General features: G+C 41.4%; 1 protein-coding gene across 7 annotated transcripts in view; it reads left to right on the plus strand.

Moving 5' to 3' along the window:
• Positions 1 to 17,815, plus strand: part of LOC134344484 (cAMP-responsive element modulator-like) — a 78,226-nt gene extending 60,411 nt beyond the window's left edge. For 6 of the 7 annotated variants that reach the window (XM_063044370.1, XM_063044367.1, XM_063044372.1 and 3 more), the window contains exons 8-9: positions 12,378 to 12,534; positions 15,409 to 15,965. In XM_063044370.1, coding sequence (XP_062900440.1) covers positions 12,378 to 12,534; positions 15,409 to 15,553 — 302 coding nt within the window. In that variant the 3' untranslated portion in view covers positions 15,554 to 15,965. Of the gene's footprint in view, positions 1 to 12,377; positions 12,535 to 15,408 lie in introns of all 7 variants that reach the window. The other variant, XM_063044368.1, reaches the window with a different exon arrangement.
• Positions 17,816 to 19,044: the final 1,229 nt, after the last annotated feature.

A 19,044-nucleotide genomic window follows, 5' to 3' on the forward strand; every position in this document is an offset into this window, starting at 1 on the left:
TAGAAAGTTATTTTTCCAGTAAATGCTTTAAATGGTTCCATTGATTATAAATAGGATTTTTTACCCACAACTTTTTGTTACATAGCAAGGTATTATTGTTATAGAGAATAAGTCATTCATGTTTATTCTTTAACTATATATATTGTTTAGTGAAACAGCTCTAACAAATCTAAAAAAAATTACTATTTAAAATGAAACTCACAGTTACGTAGGGAACTTATTATTTTTGACCTTTATTGCATAGGAAAGATTTAGTTAGGAGCCTGCTGTTGACGGGCAGTGATGTCACTTTGATGTCATTGTTTCTTATTTTAATCCTATAAATACAAGTTGATTGAGAACCTTTTATGTAGAATGAATAGGAGATAAGCACCAGACTCCAAAGTAAGATGGTGCAAGATGAGACAGAAACAGGTAAAGAAATATTAAGATCTCAATGCTTTTACTGTAATGGAAGCACTTTATTTTCAAATACTTAGTAGGTGAACTTTAAAAAAAAATTTTCAGCCTTACAATCTTAAATTTTGATCATAATGTTTGTTAATCTTTGTTGCAAAGCTGGTTAGCAAAAAATCTGCAAAGTGCTGAAGTGTTTCTGTTTTGGAGGGCACTGCTAATTTTTCAATAAGTTTTGAGGCTTATTAGTGATATTTATTTCACTTGCAGTTTTGTCTAACTGTCCTCAGCTTAAATTTAAGTTATTTTCTTGTATGTCATTTTGCATTACTGGGTTTGAGGTTTCCATTTTTAATTTTAAATTGTAGAAAGAAAATAATCTTATAAAACAGATAAATATGCTTGTTTTTGATCAGTCAAGGTAACCATAATTTCAGTCAAAGTAATCTTGATTTGTATTTCTTGTGGAGAAGTGTCAATTGTGTGAAAACTCTGGAAGCATTGTCCAGAACAAAGATCTCATTTTTGTGCTTACCCGCTTTTGTATTTTAGATGGTAGATTCCACACAGTCTATTCAGTTTAGCTTTCAGGCATCATTAGATTTCCTGGAGTTTGTTGTTAGCGGGGAAATGTAGATGTTAAATAGAAAAGGGGAAGACTATTGATGTCAAAATGAAATCTTCAAATTTGGAGGTGTTGTGGTATTATCAAAGTCTGTTTAGATTCAGTTTTTAAAATGTAAACAATTAGATTCAGTTATGGCTATTACATGAGATGAAACAGTTATCAGTCAAGTTACACTAGATTATGTATTTGTATAATTAACCTATAATTTCATATTCTTCGGCAGTTACGTTAAATTACATATATGGTTTTCATCTCTGGTAATGCATGCATACATTTTCATAAATACATGTATTGGTGTGGTTGCTTCTTGTTCAGCTTGCTTGAAAGGATATTATACCTGTTCTACTTATTCCAATGGAGCTTAACTGGAATGTTTTTGCCCTTCATTTTTATCTAATTCTGTATTAAATTGTATAATTTTCTCTTGGCTGCTGGCCAAACCTGGTGGCACATTGGCTAGGGTGAGTGGTGTGAGGCTTAGCTACACACCTTTGTTGGTGCATTGACAGCAGGTGAGAGGAGACATGATAGAGGTATGCAAAATATTAAGAGGAATAGATAGAGGGGACAGCCAGCGCCTCTTCCCCAGGGCACTACTGCTCAATACAAGGGGACATGGCTTTAAGCTAAGGGTTGTGAAGTTCAAGGGGGATATTAGAGGAAGGTTTTTTACTCAGAGAGTGGTTGGTGCGTGGATTACACTGCCTGAGTCAGTGGTGGAGGCAGATACACTAGTAAAGTTTAAGAGACTACTAGACAGTTATATGGAGGAATTTAAGGTGGGGGATATATGTGAAAGGCAGGGTTTAAGGGTTGGCACAACATTGTGGGCCGAAAGGCCTGTACTGTGCTGTACTATTCTATGTTCTATCCTATGGTCTCTCTCATCATCTATCGTGATTGTGAAGGAAACTGCATTCTCATCTCCCAATCCCCCACAACCTCCTTTTTGCTTAGCTGCATGGCCCTCCTGGACCAGGAGATTTCTCAATGGTGATTGTTGCTGCAGTTGGGCAGTTTGTTCTACCTGGCAAATAGACTGCAGATATTCACCTTATCTATGGTTCCTCATGATTTTATCAACCTCCTCAGCCTCCTTTGCTCCAAGTAAAACAGTTCCAACCTATCCAGTCTTTTCTTGTAACTCCCTCCAGCATCCTTGTGAATCATTTTGGCATCCTCTAGTTTAATTACTTCCTTCCTCTAAAGCGGCAAGCAGAACTGCAGATGCTGGTCTTCCACTGCTGTAACATGGCATTGTAACTTGTGTACTCAATGCCCCTCTGAATGCCATGTCTTCATCTTATTTACCTGTGTCTCCACTTTCAGGGAACTGTGTTACCTGTCCTCCTTGGTTCTACAACACCCGTCAGGGCGCTGCTATTCAGTGCATAAAATTTGCCCTTATTTAATTGCCCAAATTGTTTGGAATGTACTGCCAGGGGAAGTGATGGAAACAGAGTATCAATTTTTAAGAGGAATTTGGACAGGTATGAATGGGCAAGGAATGGAAGGATATAGTGAATGTGCAGACGGATGGGATTACTTTGGATTGACATCATGGTCTGTACAGACATTTTGGGCCAAAGGGCCTCTTCCTGAAAGCATCATCTTGTAGCAGTGTGCTACACACAGCGCCAAAATAACCACACGTAGTCGGTGAGTTAGAGTTGCGATGAAAGAGGTTTATTCAAACTTCGTGGCCTGCTTCAAAGCCTTCCTGTTCCCGCCCTCCCTGGGCAGGACTGCTGTGGGGAATGCATATTCCCAGACACTTTCCGCGTGCGGGATTTTCCCCCTGCTGGTGAAGATGGCCTGGCGACCTTTTTGGGGCCGGCCTCTCTGCCTGCGCGTGTTGTTTCGTGAGCCAGTTCGTGTGTGCTAGAAAGTGGGTCGCCACATAACCACCCCGCCCCCCCCCCCCCAGAACCGGCGATACCTCCCCCAATGTCCACAGTCTGGATTGGCCTCTGTTTGGGAGGTCTGCCCCTGCGCCGCGGTGCCTGAGCCTGGACTGGCTGCGCCAAGTCCACATGGGTTGGTTTGAGTCGGTCCACCGTGAAGACCTCCTCTCTTCCCCCCAATGTCCAGCACGAACGTGGACCTGTTGTTCCTGATCACTTTAAATGGCCCCTCGTAGGGCAGCTGTAGTGGTGCCTGGTGTCCGCCCCCTTGTACAAAAAGAAACTTACAGTTCTGCAGGTCTTTGGGTAAGCAGGTCGGGCTCTGTCCGTGCTGTGAAGTGGGTATGGGGGCCAGGTTACCGAGCCTTTCACGTAGTCTATCCAGGACTGCTGTGGGTTCTTCCTCTTGCCCCCATGGGGCTGGTATGAACTCTCCTGGGACGACCAGGGGTGCGCCGTACACCAACTCGGCCGACGAGGGGCGCAGGTCCTCCTTGGGCGCCATGCGGATTCCGAGCAGGACCCAGGGAAGTTCGTCCACCCAGTTAGGCCCCTCCAGGCGGCCATGAAAGCCGACTTCAGGTGACCGTGGAGACGCTCCACTAGCCCGTTCGACTGTGGGTGGTAGGCAGTTGTGTGGTGTAGCTGCGATCCTAAAAGGCTGGCCATAGCTGACCACAGGCTGGAGGTGAATTGGGCGACCCTGTCGGAGGTAATGTGGGCCGGTACCCCGAGGCGGGCTACCCAGGTTGCGATCAGTGCTCGGGCGCAGGATTCGGAGGTGGTGTTGGTGAGCGGGACTGCCTCTGGCCATCTGGTGAACCGGTCTATCATAGTTAGGAGGTACCTCGCGACACTGGCAGGGGCCCCACGATATCCACATGAATGTGGTCGAACCTCCGGCGGGTGGGTTCGAACTGCTGCGGCGGAGCCTTGGTATGCCGCTGCACCTTGGCCGTTTGGCACTACATGCACGTTTTGGCCCATGCACTGACCTGTTTACGCAGTCCATGCCACACGAACCTGTTGACGACCTGCCGGACGGTTGTCCTGATGGAGAGGTGTGCTAAGTTGTGAATGGATTCGAAAACCCGCCGGCGCCAGGCTGCTGGGACGACGGGGTGGGGTTGGCCGGTAGCTACGTCACACAGGAGGGTCCTTTCACCTGGGCCTACGGGGAGGTCTTGGAGCTGCAAACCGGAGACCACAGTCCTGTAACTAGGGATCTCATCGTCTGCCTGCTGTGCCTCTGCCAACGCTGCATAGTCCACCCCCGGGACAGGGCCTGTATGGTAGGTCTGGATAGTGCGTCCGCCACGATGTTGTCCTTTCCCGAGACATGTCGAATGTCCGTCGTGTATTTGGAGATGTAGGACAGATGTCGCTGCTGGCTGGGTGACCAGGGGTCGGACACCTTCATGAACGCAAAGGTAAGCGGTTTGTGGTCTGTGAACGCGGTGAAGGGCCTACCTTCTAAGAAGTATCTGAAATGCCGGATTGCCAGGTATAGTGCCAATAGCTCCCGGTCGAAAGCGCTGTATTTGAGTTCGGGTAGTCGTAGGTGTTTGCTGAAGAACGCCAGGGGTTGCCAGCGACCCTCGATGAGTTGTTCCAGCACTCCACCGACGGCTGTGTTGGATGCGTCCACCGTGAGGGCAGTAGGAACGTCTGTTCTGGGGTGCATTAGCATCGCGGCGTTTGCCAAGGTTTCTTTGGTTTTAACGAAAGTGGCTACATCCTCTTCATCCCAGGTAATGTCCTTGCCCTTACCCGACATCAGAGTGAGCAGGGGGCGCATGGCTCAGGCTGCTGAGGGGAGGAAACGGTGGTAGAAATTCACCATACCCATGCATTCCTGCAGGCCTTTGATTGTGTTGGGTGGGGGAAGTGGCGGACCGCATTTACCTTGGCGGGCAGCGAGGTTGCCCCATCTTTAGTAATCCTGTGGCCCAGGAAGTTGATGGTGTTGAGTCCGAACTGGCATTTGGCTGGGTTGATTGTAAGGCCGAATTCGCTCAGGCGGGAGTAGAGCTGGCGGAGGTGGGACAGATGCTCCTGACGACTACTGCTGGCTATGAGGATGTCGTCCAAATAGATAAATGCAAAGTCCAGGTCGCGTCCCACCGCGTCCATTAGCCGCTGGAACGTCTGTGCAGCATTCTTTAGACCAAACGGCATTCGGAGGAATTTGAAAAGTCTGAACGGGGTGATGAGTGCTGTTTTGGGGATGTTGTCCGGATGTACCAGGATTTGATGTATCCCCGGACGAGGTCTACCTTGGAAAAGATCCTTGCGCCGTGTAGGTTTGCTGCGAAGTCTTGAATGTGCGGCACAGGGTAGCGGTCTGGCGTTGTAGCCTCGTTCAGTCTGCGGTAGTCACCGCATGGTCTCCAGCCCCCCGTTGCCTTGGGCACCATGTGCAGGGGGGAGGCACATGGGCTGTCGGACCGTCATACAATCCCCAATTCCTCCATCTTCTTGAACTCCTCCTTCGCCAGTTGGAGCTTGTCCGGGGGAAGCCTTCGAGCACGGGCGTGGAGGGGGTGGTCCCTGGGTCGGGATGTGGTGCTGTACTTCGTGTCTGGGCATGGCTGCCGTGAACTGCGGTGTCAGTACTGATGGGAAATCCGCCAGGACGCTGGTGAATTCGTCGTCGGACAGCGTGATGGAGTCTAGTGTGGGTCTGGCAACTTTGCTTCAGCCAGGAAGAATGTTTGAAAAGTCTTGGCGTGGACTGATCGCTTCCCTTGCAGGTTGACCAGCAGGCTGTGGGCTCGCAGAAAATCTGCCCCCAGGAGTGGTTGGGCCATGGCGGCCAGTGTGAAGTCCCACGTGAACCGGCTGGAGCTGAACTGTAGCCACACTGTGCGGGTGCCGTAGGTTCGTATTGTGCTGCCATTTGCGGCCCTCGGGGTGGGTCCCGGTTCTCTGTTGTGGGTGTCGTAACCGTTGGAGGTAAGACGCTGATCTCCGCTCCGGTGTCGACCAAAAAGCAATGTCCCTACTGCTTGTCCCAGACATACAGGAGGCTGTCCTGATGGCCAGCTGCCGTAGCCATCAGCGGCTGCTGCTGCTGGCCCTGGCCCTGGCGTTTCCCGGGAATTTGCAGGGTGGTTTGCAGCGGCGGGCCTCTGTGCCCCACCGCTGGTGGTAGAAGCACCATTGTTCGTTGGGCTCCTCACTCCCGTCGCTGGGTTTTGTAGGCTGTCCTGCCGGGCCTGGTCTGGTCTGGTCTGCCGTTGGGCATGCGGCTTGGTGATCTGTGCGACAGATGCCCCTCTCTCTTTCCTGGCATTCCACAGCGCATCTGCCCGGGCTGCCACCTCCCGGGGGTTGCTGAAATCTGCGTCGGACAGCAGCAGGCATATGTTATCGGGCAGTTGCTCTAGGAACGCCTGCTCAAACATGAGGCAGGGTTTGTGTCCTTCAGCTAGGGCCAGCATTTCGTTCATTAATGCTGACGGCGGCCTGTCTCCCAAACCATCCAGGTGCATTAAGCGGCGTGCTCGTTCGCGCCGTGAGAGTCCGAAAGTCCTTATGAGCAGGGCTTTGAATGCTGTGTATTTGCCGTCCTCCGGGGGCGTCCTCAACTTGTGCAGCTGTCTCCTGGTTGAGGGAGCTCAGCACGTAGTAGTAGCGAGTGGACTCCGAAGTTATCTGCCGAATGTGGAATTGAGCTTCTGCTTGTTCGAACCACAGATGGGGTTGCAGCGGCCAAAAGCTTGGCAGTTTTAACGAAACTGCGTGAACAGATGCAGTGTCGGTCATCTCTGGTCCAAATATCGTTTGGGCTGTCGGGGTCACCAATTGTAGCAGTGTGCTACACACAGCGCTAAAATAACCACACGTAACCAGTGAGTTAGAGTTGCGATGAAAGAGGTTTATTCAAACTTCGCGGCCTGCTTTAAAGCCTTCCCGTTCCCGTCCTCCCTGGGCGGGACTGCTGTGGGGAATGCATATTTCCAGACCCTTTCCGCGGGCGGGATTTTCCCCCTGCTGGTGAAGATGGTCTGGCGCCCTCTTTGGGGCCGGCCTCTCTGCCTGCACGCGCTGTTTCGTGAGCTGGTTCGTGTGTGCTAGAAAGTGGGTCGCCACAATCTATCACTTTTATGTAACACTAATGTAAAGCTCATGGGTCTGAATTTGCTGGATTATCCTTATTGCTGTTAAACAACGGAACAGCAATGATGTGATTAAGCTGGAAAAGGTGCAGAAAACAGTAATGCAAACTTTGCCTAGACTGGAATGTTTAAGTTATAGGAGAGACTAAATAGGCTAGCACTGTTTTCCCTGGAGTGTAGGATACTGAAGGCTAACTTTACAGAGGTATATAAAATCATGATGAAGGACATAGTTAAGGTAGATAGTCACAGTCTTTGTCCCAGGATATAGGATACTAAAACTGAAGAATATGGATTTAAGCTGAGAGGGGAAATATTTAAGAGATTTGAGCGGAAACTTTTTTTTGTGCAAAGGGTGTGGTGGGTATGTGGAATGAGCTACCAGAGGAAGCTGTCAAGGCAGGTATAATTACAATACAAAAATGTATTTGGAGAAGTACATGGATAGGGTAGGAGGTTATGGGTCAAAAGCAGCTAAATAGGACCTACTCAGATAGACATCTTGGTCGGCATGGATGAGTTGTGCTGAAGGCTTTGTTCTGTGCTGTTTCTTTCTTTGACTATGATTGTGGTGTTTGTATGACCCTTAAGGGAGGTGGACATTTCAGGCTGGACCAATACTTAATTGCCCCTTAATGGTGGTGACCTGCCACCTTGAATCACTTTTGTCCTTGAGGTATACCAAGTAGTCTGGGGACCTCCATTTGTGGAGACATAAAGTACTGCAGTATGGAAATGGGCTATTCTGCCCATCTAGTCTGTGCTAACCTGGTATTTTGCCTCGTCCATCTATATGAACACAGACCAATTTCCCACCCTTTCCCATGCAAGTACCTATCCGTATTTGTCTTAACTTTTACAATTGAACTCGTATCTACCACCTCTGCTGGCAGCTCATTCCACACTCACACCACTATCTCCGTGAAGAAGTTCACCCTCAGATTCCCCTTAATTTTTTAACTTTTCACCTGAAACCTATGACATCCATTTCTAATCTCAACTCACCTCAGTGGAAAAAGACTGCATGTATTCATGCTGTCTGTATCCTTCATAATTTTGTATAGCTCTTTCAAATCTGCCCTCATTCTTCTATGCTCCATGGAATAAAGTTGTAAACTATTCATCCTTTCCTTATAATTTTCTTTGTGCTTCTTCAATCTTATTGATATCGTTCCTGTAGGTAGATGACCAGAACTGTACACAATATTCCAAATTAGGCCTCACCAACACCTTATGTGCATCTTGTATATTTCCTCACCCCTTTTTCTTCTCATCCCCAAAAAGAAATGATAGGAGTTGACTTAGATTTGTTGTCTCTGTAACCTAAACTCAACTTGCTGATCTCTCCTTTTTTTTAAATGTAAATTGAAAGTGTTTAGAGGTATCAGTAATTTTCTTGAGAGAGATACCAATTCATTACTAAAATGTTTACGTGCTTTGTTCCCCTCTATTTGAAAGCAATTTTAATTTTGATGGATTTAGTTTCCATGAGGTTGAAAAATGCAGTAGGTTAGCAGGCTTCTGGCAAATTTAATTGGCAAGTAATTTTAAGTGCCTTGTTCATTGCCCAGAAGGAGCAGGAATATTTACATGCAGCTTTTGAGGAAATCCAGTGTTGTGGATGTCTACGAATACGTCTACCACAGTGACTCTCTTTCCTTGCCGCTATCTTTAGTAGAGGAGTATAGTTTTGCCTCCACCCCTCCCACTTCTTGTTCAATTGTTGGAGATTCTCCAGTCATCTGTCTGCACCCTCTTATTATCAGAGTTCACTCGTGGCTTTTTGCTAGCCTTTTGATTAGTCAAGTTCCTTGGTGGAAAATATTTTTTCAGTTATAAAGAAATCTTCATAATAAATTCCTTAGTACTTGACCTCCTTGAGCAGAAGTAACATCTGAAAATGATTATTCATGTTCATCGCCTAGATCTGGAAATTCAGTCAATAGGCATCATGTCTGAGGAAGGGTGTCATTGAGAATAGTGCCTACTCAATTATTGCCTTTGATATGGTTGTCCATCTTCTTGAATTTTCTTAAATCTTTTAACATGCCATTTTTAGATTAATATTTTGAATAATATATGTTAATTGCCTTTTTTGATGGTCCAATTTATATTAAAAATACTAATGAACCTTAAGAGCCTGAATTTTAGTTTACAGTAGACTGCCTGACTTTGTTACAATTTGTATTAAAAAAGGAGGTGAAGAACGTGTTGTATTAGCTTTTAAATATCACAGTGATGTGGGGTGATGGATTAGCACCTTCCTTGCAGATCTCTAGTTAAAATAATTTTATTTTATCCTTCATTCTTTCCCTTTCACTGAGACTGTGAATTAAAACCAAGATGAACTGATTTAAAAATATTAATTACAAGATTAAGCATGACAATATTTATCAATTAGTATACATTAATCAGTGTTTTATAAATATTACAATGTGATGAAGTGCTAATGCAAGCTTCCAGTGAGGAGTTAGATGCAAGTTTAATTTTCACACTGTACAGGTGTCCCCCGCTTTTTGAACGTTCGCTTTACGAAACCTCACTGTTACGAAAGATCTACGTTAGTACCTTGTTTTCGCTTTCAGAAGGCATTTTCACTGCTACATAAAAAATCAGCGCGCGATAAAAGGCAGCACGCATTCCGAGCAGCAGCTCTCCCCCGGATTCGGAACGGCATTGCTTAAACACGTGCCTGTGAGCAGCCGTTAGCAAGATGAGTTCTGAGGTATTGGAAAAGCCTAAAAGAGCTTGTAAGAGTGTTACACAGCGTAAAACTAGACATAATTAAGCGTTTCGATCGTGGTGAATGAAGCAAGGACAAAGTGAGTTTGGCTTGTGGAAGCTGATGAAGATGATGTTGAAGAGGTTTTGGCATCCCATGACCAAGAACTGATAGATGAAGAGCTGATGCAATTGGAAGTGGAAAGGATAACAATCGAAACCAAATGCAGTAGTAAACTGAACGTGAAGTAACTGTGTGAGATTTTCACTGCAATGATAAAGTACGGCTTAAATTTTGAAAGGGTACGTAGGTTTAGGGGATATTTGCAGGATGGTTTGAGTCCTTACAAACAACTGTATAATAGAAAAATACGCGAGGCTCAGAGTCAAGCAAGCCTTCCACATCAGCCACAGCAGACGACGAACCTTGATCTTCGACATCGAGGCGGGCAGTCATAGGAGAAGATGAGCTGTCTGCCCTGATCGACGATGAGATGACACCCCCGTGTCCCACCACCCCAACACCCAGGCCCCAGACAGATACTGTACCGATTCGCAGAGAATGCAGCAGTAGCCGGGAGGCACACAGCACATCTTTAAAAAAAAGCCGAAATAAACAAGCTAATTATTTAGGTGCTGCTGACATGTAATTGTCGGCCCAGATCAGTGCCGATTTCCGATTGCATCGCCTATGATCTGGGCCGACAATTACGTGTCGGCGGCACCTAATTAATTAGCATGTTTATTTTGGCTTTTTTCTTAAAGATGTGCTGTGTGCCTCCCGACTAGTGCTGCATTCTTCGCAGCAATGTATCAGGTCGGCGGCCCGGAGGGTAGGGGCCACTGCACCACCCAACCTGCGATGACTCAGCCTAACACACCATCATCAGTTTGCTCAGCAAGCTGTCTTCCCGATTCTGGTAAGTGATACTACACTGTACATACATTATTTCTACTTTATATAGGCTGTGTATTTTTATGTGTTATTTGGTAGATTTGGCAGCCTCATAGTTCAAAGGTTACTGGAGAGCGCGTTTATGCCAACAGCGCTTGCGTGAGATTTTCTGCCGAGAGTGCTTGCGTGAGATTTTTGCTACGGAGATCTGTGCAGGCAATCGTAGAGAAGTATTTCTACTTTATATAGGCTGTGTATTTATCATATCATTCCTGCTTTTACTATATGTTACTGTTATTTTAGGTTTTATGTGTTATTTGGCATGATTTGGTAGGTTATTTTTGGGTCTGCAAACGCTCACAAAATTTTCCCATATAAATAAATGGTAATTGCTTCTTCACTTTACGACATTTCGGCTTACGAACCGTTTCATAGGAGCGCTCTACCTTCAGATGGCGGGGGAAACCTGTACTAAGTTTTCAGTATTCGATGGGACAACTTGCTTCTGTAGATGACATTCACAGGCAGCCCAGTTGAAAGACAGTTGAGTTCTGTAATAGTCTTCTTTCCTTCCACAGTTCTTTTAATGTTTTCATTGCCATTATTATGTTCACTTCTGTAATTCATGTTTTTGAATCCTCTGGAACCCACTTGTTTAGCCTTACCTGCAGAATCAACATGGTTATGATCAGTTATCAGTTAAATAACTTGTAAGTGATAACATTGCTTGTCCTATGTCACTAATTTTTCACTATCTTCCAGTACATCTTCAACATCATCTTCACAGTCCTTCAGCGAATTGCCCTTCTGTTGCTCTTCCACTTCAACATGTCCCACTTCTTTGTTTTTACATCTGAAGCACAATTACATCATTATTTTTATGATTTCAACTTTTGCTTCCATTTTCTTGAAATTAAGTTTTCATGTTGTATAACATCAAGTAAATGTTTTAAAACTGGGCGTTGGTCATGGTAAATTGGCACCAGCATTGTTATAGAAGAGAAGTCTAGGGTTTAGGACTGAGTTAATAAACATTACTTATTCTCTGAGCGGTGTTACCTTGTCTAAAAGAGTTATTTATTCATGTTGGTTGATTGCACGTACCTTTAGTCTCTGAATCACTACTCTTCACAAGACCTCTATGAAGTCATAATAATTCTGTGCCTGAGGAGGGCTAGAAAAACATTATTAAGCTTTTGTCATAAACTCATAACCATTATCGTGACTCAATGGGTGTCCTAGATTGAAGTGGGTGACTTTCATCCAAAGTATTGTATTTGATTTTCAGTTCTGAACGGTTGTTCAGGTGGCAGAACAGTGAAGCTATTAAGTTGTTGCCTCATAACTCCAGCATCCTGACCTCTCGTGCTGTCAGTATGGAGATAACCCATTCTCTCTGTAACTGCTTGGGTTTTCCCCAGGTACACTGGTTTCTTTCCACTTACCAAAGAAGTGCAGGTTGGCAGGTTCATTTGCTATCTTAAGTTGCACCTTGTCAGTGGGTGAGTATTACAAACTAGAGAGTGTTGCTGAAGATATGGGGTCAAAAGCTTGCAGTGAAAAGTAATTGAGGAGGGGGAATTAGGGAATAGGATAGCTCAGTGAGCTAACATTGATTTGTTATGTTGATAATAGCCGATGGTTATGTTACTAGCTTGCATAATACTAAAAATGTAAATTTTCATATATCCATTATTTATTCTCTCATGCAGCTGCAACTGGAGATATGCCAACTTACCAAATCCGGACTCCAACTACCACCCTACCTCAGGGAGTAGTGATGGCAACTTCGCCTGGAACATTGCATAGTCCGCAACAACTTGCAGAAGAGGCAACCCGTAAACGGGAACTAAGGCTAATGAAAAACAGGTAAGGTTTGAGAAATCATTTAAAAATGTTGTTTCAGGGAAAAGCATATGCTACAAATTTAGAGAAATAAATCATTCTTGATGTTTGAGAAATTTCTAATGTGCTTCACTCTTGGGCTCTGTTTTTAATGTGCTACTAAATTCTTTGATTCCACGTCAATGAAGAATTTAATTCTTGCTTCAAAGTTTACTGTGCTGAATTAAAAAAAAACTTGCTATGACATGTACCTTTTTTCTCGAGTAATGTTTCCACTTTAGACATGGATATGGTCATGCTTTTGACGTGAATATATTTCTCACTCCCTTGTATAGAAATGAAAGAATGATTTATTTAACACCTCCCTCAGAAGTGTAGGATATTTATTTTGGAGTTTGTGGAGAAACTTGTTCTCTTTTATGCTGGATGCATGTAAGAATACTAGCTAAGGTTTTGAAGATAGTTCTATCCTCAAGCTCGGTGTAATTGACTTCAGCAGAATTGAATATTTGGCAGCTGGGTGCAATTCATATCTGGTATCCTTCTCTGCATTTAGTCGAGATGAATTTTTCTTTTTGACTTTCCAATTTATGGAACTATTTTAAAAAAAAATAAATTGTTTATTTACTGACTATAACTTTTATGGAAGTAGTTTTGCACAGTGAATAAATTTGTAGTTAGAGTATTGATGACCATTTGCAACAGCCTTCCAATTGTGATATCTTTGTGCTTACTATGGTAATGCATCCTACTTTACAATGATGGTATTTCTTGAACATTTGAATTTAATTTTTTATTTGATTTGAAAGCCTGTGAACCAATAGTCTTTATGAGAAGTATGTTAAATGTACTAGGTATGAGTATTATTTTTTTTATTCTTTTAAAGGCATCAGTAACACTAAAGCTTTTTTATTGTACTATTTTAATGTGCCATTGAAGATTCAGATATCTGCTTCATTTTGTGAAGAACAAATATTTCACATCCTTTTTTGACTATCTGTATTTGATTAAAATGTACTCATATAGCAATGATAAATGTATTTTAGAAAAACATAACTTGTGCAGGTAAATTTGCATCAGTAGGAATTTTGTATGTGCAGATTGGTTTCTCATTTTCATGTCTGATTTTTCAAATCTTGCCATGTGCCTACTACATGTAGTCTAGCTGTGGGTCAGTAGCATGCCCTCCCCCTGGTATGTCCTTGGTTTTGCTTTATCCTCATGCGTAGATTACTGCCTGCTGACGGCTGTCTCTATTTGTTTTTTTTATTTTTTGCCTCCTGCATGATTTCTTCAAAAATTGTGTGGCTATATTGATCTGTTCTGACTGAAGTATCCTGAACTCCTTAAGTCATTGCTATTCACATAGTATATAAGGAAAAAGCTTTCTCTTCGAAGTGAAGTGCAAGAAACTGCTTTCAGGACTGACTTTGTTTCCTGCTTGAACATCAGAGAACTCCGTCATGCAAGATGTGCACCTTGAATATACAACTTGACAAATGGAATGGGAAGCTTACCAATATTTTACAAACAAAAGTTGATTTTAATTAAAGTTAAATTGTTTGATAAAGTTATAATTGTAGAGAATTAGTAGTAAATAGGTACTTCAAAGCACCAGTATGAATTATTTTAACAGTTCATAGATATTATGTTGGAAAAACATCTGAGCCTGGAGAAATTAGTTAAAGATGATCATCGTCTATGTGTCTTTATCTTCTGGCATGTATGTTTTGTATTACCTTGCAAGCAGTAAGGGGAACAATGTTCTGCAAAACTAAAATTACATTTTAACTTACTGAACATGGTATTGTTGGCTAAATCCATTATGTTGTTTTATAACTTGGTCAATAATATGATCTTTATAAGTTCAGTGTATGTTATGGGTGTATTAATTTAATGCAGTCAATTTTAATATGTTAAATGTTTATGCTTGCCTTTAAGGATTGCATTATGATTGCAGCTGACAAGTATTTTCATTGTAAAGTGACTGTTGTCATTTTCTTACAAATATATATTTTCAGAAGATTTGTATTGAACTTCAGTCACTAATAATTCATTATTTATCATCTTGCTAATTTTAGAGAAAAATACACAAGAAAATGGGTAAGGATTAGAAAAGTACAGAAGCAGCTTTTAAGTTTTTAAGTGTTACTTTGCCATAGATAACTCAATGGAGATGGGACAGAAACATTTTTCTTCTAAAATTAGCAATTAGTCAAAATTTTTTTTAAAAAAGTGACTTTGTTTTTAACTTTTAGTACATTTAATATTTTTATGAAAGGTAGAGTTAGAGGAAATAACAAATACTGAGCTAATAGTTCTATTAGAATTGATATGGAAAATTTGTTGGGAGATTTTTGGCACTTTTTGATTGTCTTAAATAAGTGCCTGCTTGAACATCTATTTTTAAAAAGTAGAATGGTCTTTGGTTCACAAGTTTGAACTGGTACAAATTTCAATGTAGCTTTTCATTTTCTTGCATGATATGTACAAAAACAAAATGATGCTTCCGGGATCTGTGGTCCAAATAAATGCTTCATTCCTGAGTCTAAGTACTTCAAACGAGACAGAGAATTAACATCTGACTGCAGCACTTCAGTTTGATGTGGTGTGTCACCTTTCAAAAGTCGTTCGATGGGGGTGAATCAACTGCATTCCGTTCCTGAGGTTGACACTGGTTGGCTGCAAGTAATCCCATAAATATGATTTAGTGTTGGAGGGTTTTAAGGGATTCAGCAAAGCCAGCAGCTTCTGATTTGGTTGGTGCAAGCCATAGGACAAGAACTGGGGATGCGCAAGTGGCACTCTAAGGATGGCATTACAAAGACAAAGTATACAGATTAGTCGGTTTCTTCCCTTTTTCGGCTGTCGCTATGATGTGCCTTCTGTTAATTCCAGGGAGGCTGCTCGTGAATGTCGCAAAAAGAAGAAGGAATATGTCAAGTGTCTTGAAAATCGAGTCGCTGTGCTTGAAAATCAAAACAAGACTCTTATCGAGGAACTCAAGGCCCTAAAAGACTTGTACTGCCATAAAACAGATTAACAGCTTCAAACTGCCACTTTCATACTTTTTGAACTCTGACCCAGGCATGAGATGTTGCAGTTCCATGGAATACCAGGTGGAGTTGGGACAGGGACACTTTTGAGTATGCTGGACTCCAATTTGCTTTGAATTTTAACCTAGCCTGAGCTTGGGAGGGTGGGAAGAAATCATGTTGGCCTATAATGCTGGAATTGTTCCAGAAGCCCTGATGTTGCATAGCATATCAAGTATTTCTCGTTCCTTTTTTTTTTGCTTCTGCTGTTTGTAGGGAGGCTGCCAAAGAATGTCGACGTCGAAAAAAAGAATATGTAAAGTGTCTGGAAAGCCGTGTTGCAGTGCTGGAAACCCAAAACAAGCAGCTAATCGAGGAACTCAAAACTTTGAAAGAACTTTATTGTGATAAATCAGAGTAGTATTTGTAATATGAGTCCTGACCAGTTTGATGTCTACAGCATCTTTCTTTGAAGATAAAGCCTCTGCAGCTTCAGACTGCTTTTTTTATTTTTTGCTTTGCAAAACTACGTAGAAAACATTGGAACCTTTAACATGTAACATTTCTCAAAAGTTATTCACAGTAATATATTTTGTTAAGTGTTTGTTGTATAACTGAAATATGTGGGGAAAAATGAACAAAAAAAAACTTTTGTAAAAACAATTAGTTCAATGTATATACATATACTGTACCCTGTTACAATGTAATGCAGTACTTGCTAAGTTCTATTTGTTAAGCATTTGCATTTAAGATTTTTATGTGTTGCTCATATGCTATCCTGAAGACACATGTAATATTATTTTTACACGTGTTTATTGCTTTTAGTACCCTATTAAATTTGAAATTAAAATAGAAAAGTATGCAAGGCAATTGAATTAAATAATTCAGAAAATTTGACCTATATAGAAAGCATCTACCTTTGAAAGAGGGAATTTAGAAAGGAAAATGTATGTTATTGATTAATTATATGTAAAGAGAGTGTTATATTCAGTAGCATTGCAAAAACAAATGGAATTTATAGTTAATTTCTGACTTTCTTTTATACATTTTTGTGAAATGTAGCATTGTACTACTGTCAGTTTATGCTTATGTAGTTCGAGAATCAAAAATGAATTTTAATAGAACCACATTGGTTAAAAAACACATTTCTTGTTGTTACTTGTATTTAAAAAATGTTCAACTTTAGTTGCCTTAATAAGTAAGCCATCTTTTGAAGAAACCATTTTGATTCTGGTAATCACCTATCAAGAATGAAATGTGTGTATTCAACTTAACCTCTGTCTCTTACCCCCTCCCCCACCCCATGAGTTTACACCTAATAACATGGAATTTATTTTAATTGGCTGTGAAATTTATTCTACTGTAAGTTTTTTTGTAATACACATGTGCTTAAAAGATTTCAATATTATTTCAATGTAGCTTTCCTGACCAGATATAAAATAGGAATTCAAATTTTTAATTTCTCCATGGACTATTATGTAAATTTGGTTATGTTTAAGTTCTTTGTAGTAATAGAATTAATTCCCCTGTAGAGGAAAATTATATTTAGGGGCCCTGTTTTCTAAAATACTCAATTGGTATTGGATTATATTCACAAATTACAATATTACTTTTCTTTCTGTAAATAGGAAGTTTGCAGTTTCTGTGACTAGATAAGATTTTTTTTTAAGTTACTGTATCATTCTTTCCACTACTTCATTTGGACATCGTTATTCTTTAAACTGCTAAGTCAATGCTGCACCCTTCCAGATGTTTTTCTATCATCTGAAGATTCTGATGATATTTTGAAGTAGCCGTTACATTTATTATATGCCTCTTGGAACACCAACATTTTCTGATGTTGAACATGGCAGTGTCTGCTGGATTCTTCTATTTAGAATTGACAGTAAGTTCAGAAAAAATTACTTTCTACTCTTTGTCTTACTCATTGAATTCTGCTTCTTGGTAAACTGTATTCTGTTCAGCAGCTCACTCTTATATCCTGGAAAAAGAGAGGGGGAATATTCAAGTGCTAAACATATAATTATGTGTCTTGTTTTGCAGAGCTATATTTTATCTCATCCAATTGTTACTCATAAACTTATAAATAAGTTTAAGAATTTGTAAATATTGTGCATTTGAATTAATCTTATTTGTTAAGGTGCATCCTTCACTATTACCAAATGAAATACTGTATTCAACAAGCAAGTTCAGGCAAGGTGATCATCTTTTTAGTCTTGAAAATGAACGTGATTACAATTTTTTGAGTTCTAAAATTGTGAGCATGGCAAAAGACCAAAGTTCCACTTGTAAGGACTCTCTTTTTCAAACAAAAATCTTTGCCCACCAATTTTATATTTCTTTTGACAGAAAATTGTTGTTTTGGCTGTGGTTAGTACATTTCTCTAACAATTTGTCAATAATGAAAAATATGGTTGTTGAAAGCCAGTCATCTCACAACTCGGACACCAATGCAAAAAATTCCTGAGGTAATACCTTGGGTATAAACAGATTTTAGATAGAGGACAAAACCAAAGGAGATACGAAGAAGCACAGTTCAGAAATCATTAACCTAAGTTACTAGCCTTTATTTTTGTTACTCCAAGTGATGTTTGGCCTGCTATTTTTGACAGTTTTTAAAAAATCTCTAAGGAAATTTCATGAAAGAAGGTATGACCCAAAGTCTAAAGAGTGATAGAGACATATTAAATTGTGATTCTGAAAATTAAATGGACAAATATTTGAATTGAAAAATTGGGTTCTGAGGAAAGTATAGGAGAAAAGATCTTATTGCAGAGTGCTGAAGATTTGAAGGTGAAATGACAACATTATGCTGTATTTTTTTGTCAACTGATCTGAGGAAGAGTTTTTAAAAAAAGAACTAGAAAATATTATACAGTACAGCACATTACATGTGAAACAGGTTTATTGGTATTGGAGCTCTTAGCTCATTCCAAACTCTCAACATCTAGCTAGAAGGACAAGGGCAGCAAAAGCATGGGAACACCACACCTCAAAGCTGCCATACATTCTACATACCATCCTGACTTTGCTGTCACTGAGTCAAACTCCCTCTCTGTTGACATTATGAGTATACCCACACCTCAAGCATTGCAGTGGTTCAAGAAGGCAACTCATCACCACCCTCTCAAGGGCAATTAGAGATGGACATTATGTGTTGGCTCAGCCTGGTAAGTGGCTGTCCCATAATTTAAAATAGTCTTGATCTTTGTCATGCAATCTTTTCCAGTGATCAAATGGTAACTGCGTTGGTGGTATGAAAGGCAAATGCAATGTTGGCATTCATTTCAAAAGGACTAGAACGTAAAAGCAAGGCTGTGATGCTGTGGCTTAATGAAATGTTGGTCAGACTACACATGGAATAATCAGGTCAGTTTTGGACCCTTTAAGAAAACGTGCTGGCAGTGGAGAAGGTGCAGATGTGATTAGTGAGAATGATTCTGGGAATGAAAGTGTTAACATGAAGAGTGTTTGTTCTCTCTGGAGTTTAGAAGAATGG

This window comes from Mobula hypostoma, chromosome 3, assembly GCF_963921235.1.
Source record: "Mobula hypostoma chromosome 3, sMobHyp1.1, whole genome shotgun sequence".
Taxonomy (NCBI): domain Eukaryota; kingdom Metazoa; phylum Chordata; class Chondrichthyes; order Myliobatiformes; family Myliobatidae; genus Mobula; species Mobula hypostoma.